Source organism: Vanacampus margaritifer, chromosome 14, assembly GCF_051991255.1.
Source record: "Vanacampus margaritifer isolate UIUO_Vmar chromosome 14, RoL_Vmar_1.0, whole genome shotgun sequence".
Classification (NCBI taxonomy): Eukaryota; Metazoa; Chordata; class Actinopteri; order Syngnathiformes; family Syngnathidae; genus Vanacampus; species Vanacampus margaritifer.
Window position 1 is genome coordinate 17,850,332 of NC_135445.1, and position 20,692 is coordinate 17,871,023.

General features: G+C 39.3%; 1 protein-coding gene across 1 annotated transcript; it reads left to right on the forward strand.

The window, feature by feature from the left end:
- Nucleotides 1-2,758: 2,758 nt before the first annotated feature.
- LOC144034067 (leukemia inhibitory factor receptor-like) lies at nt 2,759-18,911 on the forward strand. The gene is made up of 18 exons (XM_077542593.1): nt 2,759-2,960; nt 3,040-3,204; nt 8,957-9,108; nt 9,199-9,352; nt 9,449-9,724; nt 9,839-9,965; nt 11,931-12,067; nt 12,172-12,317; nt 12,399-12,552; nt 13,141-13,202; nt 13,405-13,621; nt 13,789-13,968; nt 14,072-14,173; nt 14,304-14,465; nt 16,301-16,429; nt 16,552-16,645; nt 16,735-16,801; nt 18,297-18,911. The coding sequence occupies exons 2-18, from the start codon at nt 3,135-3,137 to the stop codon at nt 18,696-18,698; spliced, it is 2,631 nt and encodes an 876-aa protein (XP_077398719.1). The 5' UTR covers nt 2,759-2,960; nt 3,040-3,134; the 3' UTR covers nt 18,699-18,911.
- The last annotated feature ends 1,781 nt before the right edge of the window (nt 18,912-20,692 follow it).

Sequence of the window (20,692 nt, forward strand, 5' to 3'; positions counted from 1 at the left end):
AGAGTTGATGGGGATATGAATGGAGCTACATACAGAGCAATACTCCAAGAAAAGCTGTTGAGACTGGGAAGGAGATTCATCTTCCAACAAAGATAACCATGGCTAAGCATATAGCCAAAGCTACAATGGAATGGTTAGGTCAAAGAATATCCACGGGTTATAATGGCCCAGTCAAAGTCCAGAGCTAAATTCAATTTAGTATTTGTGGCAAGACTTGAAAATTGCTCTTCACAGATGCGCTCCATCCGATCTGGCTGAACTTGAGCTATTTTTCAAAGAATTGGCAAACATTTTTAGTATCTTATTTAATTTTGCTACTTCAAATGTTTTACCCCACACCAACCCCCTTTAACAGACACCAGTGATGGTAACCTCTTTGTGTAATATTAGATATTTAAGGTTGAGAGTTTTGTACTTGTTCAAGTCAAGAATTAAAGAAGTGAAAAAGTGAACTGCCGCTACCGATGTTTGAGTTCTAACCGCATTCAAATGCAACCTCTTGTTCTTGGAAGCGGGATGCAAACAAAGAGAGGAAGGAAAGAAAACTTCACTGCCAGCATAAACGGGTCAAGGAGAAAGTGAAATGCCCTCTGGTGATTTAATACCCGTCCTTTTTCTGTACTGTTTTTTTTTCTCATCATGGTCACTGCCCGGTTGAGATGGAAAATACCGAAAGACCCATACAACAGAAAGGCCAAGGCTGAGATTCGAATCCCTGTGAGATAGACAACTTCAAAGCAAATGTTGAGTGGTGGTGGTGGGGATCATTGGGCTGGGTGTTGAGCACCTTGGCATTTATTTCCATTCATGAATCATAACGAGATTCAAACCATCGCATGCCATGACAGCTTCCCTGAGTTACTACTGTAGAAAGATTTTTTGGTCCTCTTAAAAAAATGACTACAGTTGACCTATATGCTTACAGTAGTTGTCAGTGTGTATGTAACCACAGTGACTCCATGAGATTTGCATGAATGTTAAGTGTCTAAAACCTGGCTTGGGCAGTTTAGTTGGCCGTTGGCTGTCACAGGAAACTATTCTATGTCAGTGCCACAAACAGTGTTTCAGTCTTCTATAAATCTAGGCTGACCATATCTTAATTTCCAAATTAAATGATACTCAAAGTTGCCATACATTATAACTATCTTAACATATGCCTAGGGTTGGTAGGGTAAAATGTAATTAGTTACAATTGCAAGTTACCTGCTAAAAAATGTAGTTATTAACGTAATATTAAAGTAATGTAACTGGATTACTTTTGGATTACTCCAATATTGAGTATGCTCATGAAGACAAAATAAAAATAAATATCACCACAATATATATGCTATACAATGTGCCCCTGCTATTTGCGGGTGATAGGGACCCGGGCAGCCGACAAATAGCAAAAAGCCTTATGTAATTAAAAAGCATGTAGGCGATTGATTGATTGATTGAAGGCCATATGGTGTTTTCGAACTGTCACTGAAAGCAACCACACCTCACAGTTAGATAGATAGATAGATAGATAGATAGATAGATAGATAGATAGATAGATAGTCATCCAATAAGGATGACGATGTGTGACATCAACTGCAAAATGAACTTTTATCCCAGTCACAAGTTTAGCCGTGTATATGTTGTGCATGATGTTTAAATAGTGAATTGGTGGGAGGAAGATTTGTTTGAAAGGTGTAACTCACATTATTGTTGTAGGCTAGCGGGGGGCTAGCTAGCAATAAGCTACAGCACGTAGCATGTCGCTGGACTCAGCTCAAACTTTCGCTCCGAGTAAGTTCCAGTAAATACCGGTCGCTATTTCCTCTTCCCGTCCGTGAAGCTTTTTCAAACTGCCCGCGTGTGGAGGACACGACTAGCCAGTTCGTTAGTTCCCACCTCCCCGACATGTAGCAACGGTCCCACTTGCGCAGGCGTGCACGTGCTCTCTCTCGCTCTGTCGCTTTCTCTCTCGCCCTCTTTCGCACTCTCTCTCATCATAGGAATTCTAATCACTCGAAGTAATCCCCATTTTTAATAAATGTACCTAAAATCTGATTACATGTTTTTTCTTGTAACTTTAATGGAAAACAGTAAAATAAAATTATAATCTGATTAAGTCACGGCGATACATGTATTCCATTACTCCCCAAGCCTGCATATGCCTGCTCTGTATGAGTAGAATATAAAACAAAACTTTCTTTTGATGTCTTATTTGACAAATGAATAAATTATGACATGTTGTATGCTCAACCTTTTTTGCTCTTGTTTTTTTTTTTAATGGGGTCAGTGGGGATCAAACTTGCACCCTCCGGTTTGGCAGTGCAGAGCTTTAACAGTGAGCTAAAGTTCTGGGTTTCTGACAGCTCAGGCACACAAAACCCACCTTTCTTTTTTCCTTACGCCCCTCGCAATCGACGGGAGCAGTCCACAGTCTGCAAGTTGCGGCATCACAGTGCACTGAGTCTCCCATTTGCCGCATAATGAAAACCACGCATTTTCATGAATATATCCCTCCCCCCTTGGACAGGATGTCAAAAAAAAGTTGACATGCCAGGGCAAAAGAGTCACCCTAATAAATGTATACTGCCTTGCTCAAAGGAACCTTAACAGTAGCCTATGTCAGGAAGAAAACTAGCATGTCCCCAATAACAACTTGCTCAAATTGTTTTCCCCTGAAATTCCTTCGAAAACATTTTTCTTTTCAACTTAGACCCAGCCCACTGCAGACAGAGTATGTCATTTCCAAGCATTCAGTGTTCATGTCTTTATCTGACCAGTATGACTAATGGTTACCAGAAAGTAGCTTCTCCATTTCCTGCATTCCTATCCCCATGGATTTCACAATCATTAGGAGGTAAGCCAGCAAATGGACTCGAGTGTACCACAGGCTGTGTTTTATGCTAGTGTTGCTACAGGGACAAACTGGAATTTATTTTTGCCTTCATGATTCTTTTCTCACTCTTTTGGAACTATTTTCTCAGGTGAGACCTTTTGATTTACCTCAGTAATATGTAATCTTTGATAACTGACACTAAACAAAAATCTAATTTATTTCCAAAGCTAACAGCTTCAGCAAAAGATAAATAAGTCTACTGACTCCATGGAGATTAACTAAAAAGCTCTACTTCAAGGAATCTGGCCACAGTTTCACCATCATGATCACATGGCTGTTACTTGTCTCACTGTTCTGCAACAGCGCACAGGATAGAAATTTAAAAGACGATGGTGAGTAATTCAAGCTAGAACTTGTTATAGCTTGCAGTTATTATTTAATGACAAACGATAACATGCTTTTAACATGCTCTGTTGCTGCTACTGAGACTTAAGCAAGCTAATTTTCACATCCAAATCAATAAGACCTCGATTGGTTGTCACAAATGCTCACACACAGCTGCTGTTGTACCTTGTGGTTCTATTTAAAGAGTGTTGACGAGATGTGTGTGTGTTTTTATTTTTTTAAACTTTACAATTACCAGCATGAGGGCTGAGATACCTTGTTGCTAACCTGGAACTCCAGAAAATCAATCTCCAGATGGCATACACCAAACTTTTTCCTCAGAGGGTCACATGGTATACACCCATATTGAAGACATTCGCCACCAAATCCGATAAATTGCTCAAATATTGCTCCATTTCATTTATACTGTGTTCCCTATTATATTATATTATATTATATTATATTATATAACAGTAATGCTGAATGGCTATACTCAATTTCAGTTTTAAGTTTCCTGTTTTCACTGTAAAGACAACAGTTACAATTGATGCAAAACCAATACGAAAACCAGAGAGGTGTCTATGAAAATTGAAAGCAAGCAATTTGTCCAGCAGGGAAAAGATGGATAATTAGAATCATTGCATAAGCATTGGTCATGACGAATACAACAATTTGGAATGTCCTGAAGCCGTCAGAGTACTAAGAAGCATTGTGGACTGCAAAGAAGGCCCCGAAATTAGTGATGTCAGCAACAATCTCCAGAACGCAGGAATGAAGAAATAAAAATTATATAAAAATGTCAAATATTAAATATTTAATTTATACATTATTTCAGGACTCAAAATATCCCAGTTGAGTTATTCGACACCAAATGCATGCAACCAGCCATGCTTTACAAATTGGTGCAGTCATAAAAAGGTCGTCCCTCAATTTTAGAAAAAGAAATGGAAGCAACCCCCCCCCCCCCAAAAAAAAACGATTTGTCCCTCCATGTAATCCATTTCCATTTTGCAGAGTCCACCACACACTTTAAACCACTCTGGTGATGTGATTTAAAGCTAATTGCCTTCAACTCTAGCTAGACCATGTATACTCATGTCATTAAGATCCCTGGACACGGGGCAAGTGGAGGTTGCAAACTCTTAAGTTATTGAGTCAGCACAGTATTGCAATTTTTGCATACTGTCTGCCTCAGCACTTAGCAACCACACCCTGCAACTTAAAGTGGTTTACTACTCCAGTGCTAAATGGTTCTAAATGATTTTATTGCACCCAGTTTAACACTGAGAGATGAAATTACAGATACTGTATAGTTTTGTTTATTTATTATATATTTTTTTCTCTAAAGAATGGACCAATTTTGTTACAAATGTTTCTTAACGAAGACTGTGTGGCCGGGTTTGGGGAATCCAGGCCCAGAAAGTAAAAACCTGAAACAGTCTGGTTTTAGCCACAGGTGCTTCTACTCAACAGATGGAGACAAGCTCATTTACCTGCCAGTTGAGTAAAAGCACCTGTGGATAAAGCCAGGTTTTTATAATACTTGGATGCATAAAATAAAATACATAATTAAAAATGGTGACATATAATTTTTCATAAAGGAAGACCTATATATACACCAATATAGCATGTTTCATCAAAATTGCATGAAATTAAATTCATTTTCTATTCTTTTGATTTTCCCATATGTATGGATGGATATACTAATTTAGAAAAATAGCAGGTTAGTCTTTAATCTGGTAGTTTTAAAATAGGAAAATTCAAACCTTATTGTCATAAAAAAAAAAAGGATAACTATTTTTAATGTTTTTAGACAAAAACATCTTGCAATAAAAAATAAAAATTACCGGTATATGGATGATAGATAAATATTTCTATGTGGTGTGGGTAACCATAATTGTGCTCACTGAACCGAACCACAGATTCAGTGGTGTGCAGTGAGGTTCAAGACTCGTGAGGCTCGACTACTCTGAAGTCGGATATAAAAATCTGAAACCAAAACAGAGGATTATCCTATATTTCAATTTGGACTTTAATTGACACATACTGTATCCATGGGTAGTGGTGCATGGCCATTCTTAGTTGGTGGAGCGATTTGTCTGGTTAATTCCGATAACGAACGAGACTGCGGCATGCTAACTAGCTACGCGGCCCCCGAGCGGTCGGCGTACAGCTTCTTAGAGGGACAAGTGGCGCTCAGCCACGCGAGATTGAGCAATAACAGGTCTGTGATGCCCTTAGATGTCCGGGGCTGCACGCGCGCCACACTGAGCGGATCAGCGCGTATCCCCTGCCCTGCGCCGAGAGGCGCGGGTAACCCCCTGAACCCCGCTCGTGATAGGGACTGGGGACTGCAATTATTTCCCACCAACGAGGAATTCCCAGTAAGCGCGGGACATAAGCCCGCGTTGATTAAGTCCCTGCCCTTTGTACACACCGCCCGTCGCTACTACCGATTGGATGGCTTAGTGCCGGCGCCGGCGCCGTGCCGAGAAGACGATCAAACTTGACTATCTAGTGCCGGAGTCTCGTTCGTTATCGGAATTAACCAGACAAATCGCTCCACCAACTAAGAACAGCCATGCACCACTACCCACGGAATCGAGAAAGAGCTGTCAATCTGTCAATCCTGTCCGTGTCCGGGCCGGGTGAGGTTTCCCGTGTTGAGTCAAATTAAGCCGCAGGCTCCACTCCTGGTGGTGCCCTTCTGTCAATTCCTTTAAGTTTCAGCTTTGCAACCATACTCCCCCCGGAACCCAGAGATTGGTGGTTTCCCGGGCGCTGCCCGGCGGGTCATGGGAATAACGCCGCCGGATCGCGAGTCGGCATCGTTTATGGTCGGAACTACGACGGGGAGGTAGTGACGAAAAATAACAATACAGGACTCTTTCGAGGCCCTGTAATTGGAATCCATTTCAACTTTCAATCAAGGTCACAACTGATTTAAAAAAAAATAGCCTAGCAGTATTTGTTTTCAAAACTTTTAATTATGTTTGAATGAAAGTTTATTTTGGTTCCATACATGGTACAGAAAAGAAAACACAAACATCCTTTCGAACATATCAATTACTGGAAAAGAAATAGACTTCAATTAATTCCACAATGTTCAACAATCTGAAAGCACGAACAAAAGAATATAAGGTCAAGTTCATTGTTGTTGGGTAATCTCTTAATCTCTTTCTTATTTTTTTTTTTAAATAAAACATTTACTTTTGTATTTAATGTTATGAATGCAGCAATTATAAAATTACCCTAGTGTCTGGTATCATAACTGAACTGACATCTGATGTTTCTAACAAACCATTCCATGTCAAAATCGCTAAAGAATTCGAGGAGATATTACTGGAGCCAAAAAGTTACTTCAATACAAGTGTCTGGGAGAGATCGCCAGGGACTCGTGGTCCAAGATTCGAATGGTTTTCAACATGACAAAAATGACCATTCTCCAAATGTTAAACATTTTTACCATTAAAATACACAGAAAAAAATCTCTATTCATTCCCAATGACACATAAAAAAAGAAAAACAGATTAACATTCAACAAAACCGATTCACATGGTTCACATTTGAAATTCTAAATGTTCAGCACATTCAATTCACATGCCAAAAATGTAGATTTTCCAAAAATTCAACTTTTTCTCAACTAAAATTCTCACAGAAAATCCCTATCCATTCTCAAAGACACATTGTACGAAATAATTACAAATTCTAAATTCAGCTCATTCAATTCACCATAGCAGTGATTTTAAACATGACAAAAGGCTCAAGTGGTTATGTATAGCTATGGCAGTGGTTAAAGCAAACAATTTCCATTTGACTGAAAAATGTTTGTTGAAAATGACAGCGGCCAATTTAAGTCTAACTTTGCAACAAGTGGAAGGAAAAGATATCCTGTCAGCCAGACCCAGTCATCTCCTTTTCAAAACAAGCCGAGAAGAGGTTAGCAACGAGAACAACCAATTTCAAGAAAAACAGTAAACACAATTTTTTGGAGGGGAGAACAGGGTCATGAAATGTCTTAAATGCACAGAGAATGTTGAAATGACACATCATTACTCACTAGACTTGCTGAGGACTGAGGAGTAGGCGAAGTATCAAGGAGAGGAGATAGATAAAGGAAGAAGAACCGTAAATATTCTGAACTGGGTGCTATTAAAGGTTGAGCATTTTGAATTAGTTTTACTTATTTTTTTTATTATTTGAACCCTTTTTTTTTTTTTTGTGGAATACTTGACACACCCAGACTATCTCCGGCCACCCCCCTCATATGTTCATTTTATTTGACATCCATCCATTCATCCATTATAGTTTTTTTTCTGTATTCTTTCTTTTCTATAGTTTTTTTAATCAGTGTTTTTAACTCATTCACTGCCATTGACCGTTAAATCAAAAATTCATTTGAACTATTTCTACTAGTTTAACATTTTTTTCCACTTTTGTTAACAAGAGTATGAAAACCTAGAATTTTTTTATTGTACATTTAGAACAGATATAAAATTTGTGATTAATCGTGAGTTAACTCGTAAAGTCATGCAATTAATTGCGATTTTAATCGGCCGACGCTCCTAATTTTTAATTGCAACTCATGACTTCAATAGTTAACTCACGATTAATCATAAATTTTGTTGTTCTGAATGTAAATGTATAATATTTTTTTTCTAGGTTTTCATACTCTTGTTAACAAAAGTGGAAAAAAGGGTAAACTAATAGAAATAGTTCAAATTAATTTTTGACGTCAATAGCCGTCAATGGCAGTGAATGAGTTAATATGTGGAGCACTTTGGGCAGTGTTACAAATAAACCTTGACCATTCTAAAACATTTATAAACTGTTATCTCAGCCCCTATGGCCTCAGGAGCAAAAAAATCTTAGAGCCGTGCCTGGTTTGAGAACCCTGTTGTATTTATTGTATCAACGGAGCACAGCACTGCCACATGCTGGCAGCGACAATTTACATTCTTGACTCTGTCGTGAACTTTGAGTCGCTTTTCTGGACGAACAGAAAGAGTAAATACTTCACAGACATTGATTTAATATAATAGACTGTTGACTGTCAGCATGTGCAGTACAAACAATTAATGTTTATCGTGTGAGCGCATGTGCCTTTAATTGCCTGCGTCAATTCATGCTTGAGCCACACATGGAGCAATGCTTCTGTTTCTTGCCCATGTAAATGATAAAATCAATGCCATTATTGGAATGAAAAAGAAAATCTATGTAAAGCATGAAATAGAGAACTAAAATGGAAACAAATAATGTAATCCTTATTATTGTTGTTTTTTAATTTGTGTTGTATATTAGTGATATAAAGGCAAACAAGCAATGCCGCTTGTGTTCCCTTCTGTATTTTTTTTCTTTACTTTTCACATGTAGGAGAGTTCATTGTCTACCCTGCCTACCCTGACCACATATCCCTTCACAGATTAAAATATTGCTCAATTAATTAAATATTTGCCTCTTTAAAATAAAGTGAAAGGAAATTTTCACTTCGAGAACTAACCAATCTCTATTGTGCTATATAATGATTGAATCTCCTTCAGAGACCTGGCAACTAGGCGGGCGCCTTTTCTTTTTCTCTTTACATTTTTTTTTATTAATATTTATTTATTTATTTTGCAATTTTTGCTATCATGCCATGCCATCTTTTCATGCACACAGACATCTGATCACTCTTATTTCAATTGCCTTTGAATTTTTTTATTGCAAAAATGATCACAGAATGAGGGGACTCTCATTAATCATATGGTAATTTTCCATCAGGTGTTTTTCGCTGTGGCCCACAGGATATAACAGTCAAGACTTCAGACCATGCAATCTTGTTAACATGGCAAGATGACCCATCATGCATGTCAGTACATGATATGCTGACGTATGAAATGGAGGTGCTCAGAGCTGACAAACTAGTACATTATGTAAGTTAGGGGTGGCTAATGTTAACCATAATGATATCTCAAGTACTAAATCAAACTTGAATTTTATTTTATCTCCCCCTCAATGTTTAGGATGAAGTCGCTGTTACAACAGATCAGATAGGATCTACTCATTCCTGGACATGGTCACCTCATTTAGCATTGGAGTGTGCTCCACTTGCACTAAAGCTCAGGTCTCGAGCCGAAAATCGGACAAGCCAGTGGAAATGGGAGCACATTATTCCTGGTTGATAAAAATTCTACTACTTATTAATGCCATTCACAATGTGATAACGTCACTTTGCTGTCATCAAATGCTAATGGTGTTCTTGTATTATTACAGCAGGCTACATTCACTCCGATTCACCACAAGTTTATCCACGAGACAAAGTGTTTCAAGTTGGCAGTAAAGCTACCTTCTGCTGTGTTCTACCAATGGGCCAAGTTTTGGAAAAACTGTATCTAAGTGGACAAAGCAGCTCTGACTGGAACATTAGCAGGATCAGCAATCATACCTATGTCTTTACTGTTGACCTGAATAAAGCATCAACGACCAGTTGCACTGATATCATTTGTGAAACAAAGACTGCTGACAATGGAGCTTGTGCTTACATTGGATGTAAGTGCAGTACAATAGATTTCCCCTCCTTAAAATTGAGATATAGATGAATTAATCAGCTGTTATTACATTCATGATTAATTATATATTTCAAATATTTTAACTATTGACCAGATCCACCTGCTGATCGGGATCTTTGCTGTGAAACTCGGGATTTCCAGTCGGTTGAATGTCTGTGGACAGTGGGACGAAACACACACTTGGCTATCAAGAGTCCAACAAGCTATCAACTACTACAAAGGTATTGAAAATGTAGCGTGGTGCAGGATGCAGTTTGGCGCTACACATTTAATATTTGTGGATTTTTATTTTGGCTTTCTGGGAAACAAAATATAATGCTTCACAATGGTTCACACACACACACACACACACACACAAACACACACACACACACACACGCACGCACGCACGCACGCACGCACGCACACACACACACACACACACACACACACACACACACACACAAACACACACACACACACAAACACGGCTCTCCACATTGCGTGTGGCTCTTCTTTCCACCCCCTAGGCTATGTACACAAAATAGCGAACGCTACCCTCCGCTGGTTGCCGTTAGTAATTTTTCTCCTTTTTCCTCAACTGTTTAACAATAACAAAAGATGACCGCCCTCTGAACATGGGCTGCACTATAAATTAACACAAAATACCTGTGGGAACAAAATAATTCTAAATATAATACTTTTGAATATAGTTGTATACCACAGAATTTTTTTTTCCTTTCCAACTAAAAGTTGCAGCTGAAGAAGTTGCTTAGATTAGCGATTCTCAATCAATGGGCCAGGGCACATTAGTGTGCCGTGAGAGCTCTTAAGATGTGCCATAGGCAATGATAAAATTTCACTTAATTGGCCAAAACATATTTTTACGATATGTATTTTTGCTTATCTATCTATGCCAGCGACTTAAAGACACAGACAGAAATCATAAACCATCTTCTATTAGATGGCAAAAATACATAATTGACATATGTATGCACTTTTTGTGACATTTTTGTTTGGTGGTGGGCCGTGATATTTTTCAAAATTAGAATAAAGTTAAAGTGAAAATTGTACTGGCTGTAAAACTTATTAGTACTGTAAGGATTAAGTTCTTAAGTTTAAATTAATTAAAGTTTAATATTAAGTATTTTAAGTATGAGAATAAAATGTTTTTGTGAGTGTCAATTATGTACAATACCCATTTTGATAACTTGTCACAATATATCCTCCTGCGTATTTGTACTGTTGCTAGCGTTGATTCCACAGAAGGGCTCAAATGGTGCTGACAAGCAATTGTCATCAGCAACAATTTTTTGGAGGAACGAAGCCAGCTTTGCTTCCGTGTGAACAAGGCCTTAGACTCATGTCTTTTGTTCAGTTCTTGTTGGGCCATTGTTTGTTTGTAGCTGTTTGTTTGTTGCTGTTGCTGCTGTCAGTCTATGTCTTGCCTTGTTTTTTCCCCGTCATGCCATGCTCTGGATTTGGACTTTGTTGTTTTGTTTTGTTCCTTTGACCTGTGCCTAGTTTCCCTCCTTATTTTTGTTTAGTTAAAAGAAACCTTTTCTTTTGGTCTTTGCTCCTGCCTCCTCATCTCTGCTTCCCTGTGTTTGTTTCCTCAACCCCCACATTCCTTGACAATTTCTGAACTAGCACTGAATATAGCCATAAAAAGAAACATGTACATATATTGGTAGCTTTGTTTTGTAAGCCACTGGTCTCCATGTTAAAAAAAATTGGATATTTTACAACAATACTTAATCGTACTTATAATTGTATGTACCTGTGGATGAAATAGTGAAACTTGTGGTAAAAATGTTCGTAAACGGCGTACATACTGCAGTGGTTCCATTCAAGTGAATGGGAGTGAGCCCCACCTTTCATTATATTCCCGTTTCTCGTCTATGTTCGCGCCCCTGTCCTTTCCTTGAATGACATTCTATATTCTGGTGATACAGTTCAACATATTGTATGGGGAGCCTTGTATTGTATGGGGAGTCACGTTTGTAAGCATCGCGCAGTGTGTAGCGGCACATTTTTCATTTTCATCATGCATCGGTCTAAGCCATTTGAAACCCACTGATAATAGTGGATCTTTGTACACTAATCCATGCTGTCAAGGTCCAGTTTTGGTAAAATATTTCACTTCCCACTGAAATGTACGTTATATGTGTCGGATAATGCATATTCTCTTGGCCTTTGTGTTCCAGTAATTGTACAGAGGGATCCAGTGGGAGATGCTCTCACAAAGTGCGAGTGGATTTTGGAGAGCGGAATTGGACTTTAACAGCACGGAACCAACTTGCCACAGTCAAGCTGACTGACAGGGCAGACCTTACTAAAAGAGGTACCTCGATTTAAAACGGTTTTTCAACAGTTTAAAAAAATATGAAAATAATCTGTACAGTATTAGCTAGTCCTGAAATTAATTTCTTGTTCATTTCATTTCAGTGCACATGTTTGCTCCACGAGAAGTCAAAGTGTCATCAGTGAATGCAAGTAATGCCAGATTAGACTGGAAATGGGCAATGCAAACGTATGACAAGCTCGATATAAAATGCCAACTAAACATCAGTGACGGAGAAACACATTTAGTAGTAAGTTAACAAAGCAAGTATCAGAAAAGTGTTGATCAAAATGACAAACTAAATTATCGTTCATCTATTGTGTGATCCTAGAGGGGACGCAATGGAGTTGGTCTTAATTTTGCAGTCTTGAATGACTTGATTCCCAACTGGACATACAAGGTGATGATACGATGTGGAACAAGTGAACATTTCTGGAAGTGGAGCGAGTGGAGCTCAAGTGTCGACTTCCACACGATAGGCGACGGTTGGTATTTAACTCATTCACTGCCATTGACAGCTATAGACGTAAACAAATCATTTTAACTATTTCCATTAGTTTAACTTTTTTTTTTCATTTTTGTTAACAAGTGTATGAAAACCTAGATTTTTTTTGTACATTTAGAACAGATGTAAAATTTGTGATTAATCGTGAGTTAACGAGTGAAGTCACGCGATTAATTACGATTACAAATTTTAATCGCCTGATGTCCCTAATTCTTAATAATCTTTTTTTTTTTAAATCTTTAATAATGTTTTTTTTTTTTTTTTTAAGAAAAGATTATTTAAAATTAGGGGTGTCATGCGATTACAATTTTTAATCGTAATTAATCACATGACTTCACTAGTTAACTCACAATTAATCACAGATTTTATATCTGTTCTAATACAATAAAAAAATTCTAGGTTTTCATACTCTTGTTAACAAAAGTAGGAAAAATGTTAAACTAATAGAAATAGTTAAAATAAATTTTTGACATCTATGGCCGTCAATTTAATGCAATTAATGCAATTTATGAGTACATTTTTTTGCTTGGTATTTGCACTCAAGTTGATTCATTTCAATCTCCCACAGTTCCAGATGCTCTTGATATATGGATGCATGTAAAAGGCAGTCAAACCATAATCACTTGGAAAGTAAGTGTGGACTTTATTATATTTATCCTTATTTTATTTAATTTAATTTAATAAATTCAGAAAATTGTGAGTAGTCTCAAATGCAAATATAATCATAATATATATTTTTTTTACCACTTTTAAAAGAAATGATCGCACATTTTCTTAGTTTCTGTTCTGCTTCATAATAATAATAATCTACCATAATTATCACTTTTTGTAGGTACCACTGGCCAACCAAAGCCATGGTGATATCATAGATTATGAAATTATTTGGGCGCCAACCTCTGAGAGATGCCAAAAATCCAGAGTTTTGCACCCACAGAACAGTTTTGTTCTCAGTCTGGATGCCACGAAAGAGTATGCAGTCAGTGTTACGGCCAGCAATGAATATGGAAACTCTTCTCCTTCAACTATCACCATCCCAAACCTCAATACAGGTATGATGGGGAGCTGTGAAGCACCATTGTGTGGAAGAATCAACGATTCTTTAACATTTTTGTCATTTATTGAATTTAAATAGTCCATATTAACTGTAAATTACTCCCTTGTTGTGTTGATTTGTGTAGTATTTTAACAGCAACTTTGAATGCATATTTTTATACAGGAAGTGTTCTGGTCAAGTCGTCAAGGACACCAGGTAGTAACGGTGGTTTCAACCTGTCTTGGTCCGCCAGCCCAATTGCTAGCTGTGGCTATATCGTGGACTGGTGCCCAACCAAAGGGCCATACGTAATAGACTGGTTGAGAGTCCCTCCTAGTGAAACTAGTGTCCGTATATTTTCAAGTAAGTTAACTTTTTTTCGGGTAAGATATCTACAGTTGCATTTATAAAATGACGTCTTTGTGTCATAAAATACCTTTCGTCTGCTGTGTTATGTCTTCACCAGAAAATCTTAGAGAAGGGGTCAGATACTTGCTGTCGATACATGGCTGCACTCATGGAGCTCCAGTGTTACTTGAGAAAATAGAAGGATATGTCAAAGAGAAACGTAAGATATATTTTTTTGATGTGATTATTGCCTGTGGCCTACTCATCTCTGAATAAATATGTCATAAAATATGGGTAATAAAACGTTGCTTTGTTTGTTAAAGTTGTTGCTGTTTCCTCTCCTTTTACAGTCATACAAGATGGTCTTTTTCAAACATTGAAATGGGAGCAGAGGGACATGGATGTTGAGGTATCTTGGGATCCTGTAGCTCTACAAGACCAGTCTACTTTCATCCAAGGCTACATTTTATACTATAGGGACAACAACAGCAGGGTGATGAATATCAGTACAGGTAACATTAAACTCAATTGGTAAAGAATTTTATTGTATTTTTATTTTGAATACCACGTATTGCCCCTCAGCTCAGAAATTGTAAAGTAGGTGGCTCGAGCACATTTCTGTACAGGCCTATAAGGGTTATTCCGTGTCAAGTCACACGCCCTTCCCGGTGACCTCTTCAATTTGCCAGATTTTTATTCCATTAGTGCTTTATGATGTCAAAAGAAATAAGCTGAAGTTTGAGCCTCCTATATCAAAAGGTTTTCAAATTATGGCCCTTCAAAATTTGAGTGCCATGCCCACTTTTCGGATCCAGGAACTGAACACTAAATTTTGGACCATAGTCGGATGCCCTAATCTTTTGTTTTAACGATACGATACGATACGATATACTTTTATTTTCCCCGTGGGGAACTTTTTCCTGGACTCCATCCAGCTGCAGTTTACAGTAAGGAAAAAACAACAGAATAGAAAGAGATAAAATCAAAATTAAATAAGAAGTGCAGCAGTAGTTTACAGTAAGAAAAACAACAGAATAGAGAGGGATAATTAAAATAAAATAAATAATACACACACACTCCTATATATATATATATATATATTGCACCAGTTCTGGGGGCCCTGAATCTCCTGCCGGAACGCAGTAGCTGGAACTTAAGGTAGGTAAAAACCTGTATCTGTCTATTCTGGCCCTGCCTATCAGAATCAGTGCTTAAAAATAGTGAGGTGAGTTTCGGTGCGGGCGGTGTGAGCGATCCTCCCTGATTGATGGACCTTTTCCCCTACTCGGTTCACCAATCAGGGCAAGGGAGGAGCGCTGATTGCTGCATCGGTTTCAGGTGCATGAAGAGCTGTGGCCACAGTGACAGATTTGATTTTGATCATTCTATTATTGATAATAATGTTGGGCTTATGGTCAAGCCTTGACATGAGCTTTTTTTGCTCACAAGCCACTGTGGATAGCGGCTTCCCTGGGTTACTTGCTACCCAGCATTTTCACTAGCCACAATTTTGCTGTTGGCTAATAGGAGTTATGCATAACCAACTTCTCTATTTGGTAAAACAGAATAACTTAGACAAACATGTGGCCTTTCCTCCATTACTTAATTTCCCCCCTCTTCAATGGATTCCTGTCTTCATGCAAATGTTTGTGCAAGTGCATGTGTGTGTGTGTGCGTGTGTGCGTTCATGCATGCATACGTGTGTGTGTGTGTTTTCTAAAAGACAAGGACAAAAAAAGGACAAGTTGGCAAATGCACACAACTTACCATAAAAAGTCACACTGAACAAAGCGGATAAATGAAAATGATGTTAAGCCAGCAACATTAAAGCACCCAACAAAGCACTTCCGTTTTATGCACTCATGAAATTCAGATTCAGACTACCGTACTTCCATTGCAGTACTTAGCGGAATGACACTAACTTATTGGTCACATACTGATACATATCACAAAAGGGTCATTGACACACAGTGCCGAACAAACTCACAAAATTGTGCACATGGCACACTCTGTCCTCAGACTTCTGACTTTCATCAAATATTCCACTTCTCGAATCACACGTACCACTGCTCAAATCGCATGAACTAAACTTCTAACCCAATATTATTCAAATGCATACAAAATTAACAAATGATTAAGACACTAATAATTATTACAATTATAAAGCTTAACATATTTACTTAAATAATAAATGCTTGCCTTTTTTTTTTTTTTACACTGCAATTAGTGTAAAATCCAACTTGCCAAGGTGGCCAGTAGAAGGAGCTGTGGTACCCACTACTGCTGAATTTGGCAAATTGGCTTAAAGTATTTGTCTACTGTATAATGTCAAACTCTTTTGTTTCAGACAATCCTCAGGCCACCAGTTTAACAGCAACAAACCTTCAAATCAACTCATACACATTCACAGTGAAGGCAAATACTACTGTTGGACAATGTGGTGCGACGTCCATCACTGTCACCTTGAATTCACTGAGTAGGTTGCTTCTCCTTACTAGCTAGAAACTGAGTCAGAAATACATTAACATTATTTATGGGAAAAAAACCTTACATCAGAACGCTACTTGTTCCTCATCTGAGCTGTTTCTCTCCCACCAGCTGATAACTTGATCAATGCCATCGGTATCACCCTCGCTACAATTTTTGTTCTCCTCTGCTTGATTGTTATCCTTTGCTACAGAAACTGGGAATGGTGAGGAACACAACTCACTGTTTCACATCATGTATCACTTTGTTGACATGTTTTGCTCCTTAAAATATTGTTTATGCAATGTTTTCTAGGATCAAAATGAAGGTCTATCCTCCAATCCCAATGCCAGTATTGAAGGACAAATGGATGACATCACTGGTAAGTAACGGCTCAGAAAAAGTATACCTGGATGCAGGTCATCGTGGTCCCCCTCCAGAAAAAGTTGTGGAAGTTGGGCTGGATGGCAAGCGGCTGCTAGTCTGCACCCATTGAGCCTGGCTGGACACAGCTCAAAGTGATAATGTAGACCCTTTCCACCGCCACCTCTCCGCTCTCCACCTGGACCACGGTGATCTGATCCCCAGCTACAACTACAGGGATCACAATCCTCAGCCTCCCTGGCAAAGATCAGCGGACCTGAAGAGGAGGGTCCATCAGTATGTTGAATCTCAGATTTCAAAGAACCAGTGTGTTTTTTGTCCTTCCCGTCAAACTGTGGACCAGCTTGACATCCTCAGCAGGGTTGTGGAGAGTACATGGACATTGGCTAAAACAATTTATTTATGTTTTGTAGACTTAGAGAAGGCGTTTGCCTATGTCTATCGAGGAGCCCAGTGGGCAGTGAGGTGCTGTGGGACGATGGACACGATCAATGTCAGAGTTTGGTCCACATTGCCACTTGCAAGTAGCATCTGTTTCCATTGAGGATTAGGCTGTGGCAAGGTTCCCTTTTGTCAACAAATCTGTTCATAACTTTAATTGACAGAATTTTTAGGCGCAGCCTAGTAGTTGAGGGGGTCTGTTTTCATGGCCTCAGTATGACGTCTCTGCTTTGTGCAGTTGAGGTGTTTCTGTTGGCTTCACCAAGCTGCGATCTTAAACTTTCGCTAGAGTGGTTCTCATCTTACTATGGTAGCAGTTGGGATGAAAATCAGCACCTCCAAATCTGAGGCCACGGTCCTCAATCAGAAAAAGGGGAAGTGCCCTCTTCAGATCGGGGATGAGTTCAAGTATCTTGGGGTCTTTTTCAAAGTGAGGGGAACATGGACAGGCAGATTTGTGCAGTGTCTGCATTGGTGCAGATTTGTGCAGCAGACTCTGCATCGTTCAGTCGTAGTGAAGAAGAAGCTAAGCCAAAATGTGAATCTCTCAATTTACCAGTTGATCTATGTTCCCACTCTCACTTGTGGTGAAGAACTTTGGGTCCTGACTGAAAGAACAAGATCATGGACGCAAGCGGCTAAAAGAGTTTTTTCCGCAGTGACTCTTGGGGGGACCCAATCTTAGAGATAAGATGAGAATCTTGGTCATCCTAGAGTGGCTAAGAGGAGAGATGTTTAAAGAACCAGCTGTAGCTTGGGCATTTGGTTAGGTTACCTCCTTGAATGCCTCTCAGGTGAAGTGTTCTGGGTAAGTCCCATTGGGAGGAAGCACCTGGGAGGGCACAAGATACTATGGTCTCTCGCTTGTCCGAAAATACAATTACCCAAATCTTCATCAACAAGCTACAAAGTTGAAGAAGGAGGCAGGGAGGGGCAGGTCATTTTGTTTCTTCATACTGTGACAGTACAATAATGGGAATTAAACTATGTCTCAGTAAAGTGTTTCAGATAGTCCCATTATTAAGATGTTTGTAATTTTCTCTATTTTCCAGACTAAACAAAGTTGCCGTCCTGTTTTTGTGGAAATGGGTCACCACAACGAGGCAGAATTAATGGCTATTCCAGAGCTGCACTGCAAATCAGAAGCACCAGTAAAGGATTGTGTTGACCCAGGAAATGTTTTTTCACAAACAACAATGTACTTCAACAAACCAGTTGAAAATCTCACCACACACAGCACCATCGCTCCATGCCAGTTACCACTACTACCACCACCATTATCATCATCTCTTGTGAAGGATGGACATCTTAACCCTTCATTCAACCTGACCTCAACAGACTCTTTAGAGACAAGTTCCATTGGATATCAGCCTCAGAGGCAAGAGCGACAGCTAGAAGAAGCCCCAGAGAATCCTTTGCCTTGTGTCTTAACTTACATTGTGTTACCACAATGACCTTCTGAATAGTTACTGCACACTCATTTTACTGCTAGGAATGACAACATACTGTAAGTATGGATGAATAGTAAAGACACTGAATAGCACTTTTGTAGTTTACACATCACCTAAAGCACTTTACAACATTCAGTACAGTACAATGTTCCCTTGATATGTTATGTAATGTTACTTCACATGCAATTGTTACATTAAAAGCAAATGCCTATTGTTTTTTAGATTTCTAATTGGCACAAATCTACAAACAAACAAACAAACGAACAAAAAAAAACGGCATACCTAACAGGAAAACACAGCCCTTAAATTTGCTTGAAATCCAATCAAGCAATGAAATCTTCACTTATATGGACTTTGCTTTGGACCGTTGTGATAAAGGATCCAAGATGCCAAAATGAGTTTCTTCACCGGTGCTGTCCTTGAGAAATAGGTTGAGAAGCTTAGTCATCGGGGAGGGGATGAAGATAAGGGACCAGATGAGCTGCCTCGGGTTTGGAGCACATCCCGTGGTGAGGAGGCTGAACAAAGTGGCCGTGGGAGAGGGTATTCTGGATTTCTTGGTTTAGGCTGATGGCCCTGCGACCTGACCCCTGATAAGCAGAAGATAGAGTGTTGGATTTTAACCTGTTGCATAAAAGTGCTTTCTATAAATGTTCAGAAAAATCTGTGACATAGGGTGGCGGCCGTGGCTCAGGATGTTAAGACGGTTGTTCACTAACCAGAAACAGACAAACAACCAGAAGGTTGGCTGTTCGGTCCCCACTCTCCTCAAGTCATGTGTCGTTGTGTCCTTAAGGCAAGACACTCTACACACATTGCCTCCTGCTACTCACACTGGTGTATGGAAGGTGCGTATGTTTGGTGGTGGTCGTCGGAGGGGCCGTAGGCGCACACTGGCAGTCATGCTTCCGTCAGCTTGCCGCAGGGCAGTTGTGGCTACTTAAGTAGCTTACCGCCACCATAGTGTGAATGTGTGTGTGCATGAATAATCTGGCCATTACATTGCAAAAGTCTGTCTAATTAGCTAGAAAAGTGCCATACAAATCAAATGCATTATTATTATTACAGTACAGTGGTTACTGCCACAACAGGCTCTATCCACCTTACGACCATAGCGTCGCTCTGCCGCTAGTCAACAATAGAAGGAGCAAGCCTGGCACATCCTAGGTCCTAGGATGTATTCGAAGTTCTGCTGGAGGTGAAAATGAAACAACTTCTGACCAGGGCCACAGCCAAACATTCCTCGCAGACCCTCACAATATGTCTGATTTGACAATGACCAACTAAGTCCACTGTTTGTTGTTATTGTGGCGGCTGTGGCTCAGGATGTAGAGACGGTCGTTCAGTAACCAGAATGTCGTCTGTTCGGTACTTGCTCTCCCCAAGTCGTGTGTCGTTGTGTCCTTGGGCGCAAGGCACTTCACACACATTGCCTCCAGTGCTACTCACACTGTTGTATGGAAGGTAAGAATGTTTGGTGGTGGTCGGAGGGGCCGTAGGCGCACACTGGCAGCCACGCTTTCGTCAGCCTGCTCCAGGGCAGTTGTGGCTACTTAAGTAGTTTACCGCCACCACGGTGTGAATGTGTGAGCGCACGAATAATGCAACGACTGTGAAGCGTCTTTGAGTGTCCAAAAAAGTGCTGTATAAATCTAATGCATTATTATTATTATTATTATTATTAGTAGTAGTAGTAGTAGTAGTAGTAGTAGTAGTAGTAGTAGTAGTAGTAGTAGCAGTAGTAGTATTATCATAGCGCGTCTTTTCATATCATCATACTGAGATTTTTTTTTCATTCACTTCTAAGTTATGAATATAAAACAAATGCAAAACACATTAGAGACACGAATGGCTAAAATTTACAAGTTAGTGATGACAGCCGCCCAGCCCACTTGATCCCCATCTTGTCACATAGTACGTCATTACAGATAGTTTCGAAAATACTGTACACCGACAGGCCCAAGCCAGTAGGTGAGCTTATATCAAATACCAAATTT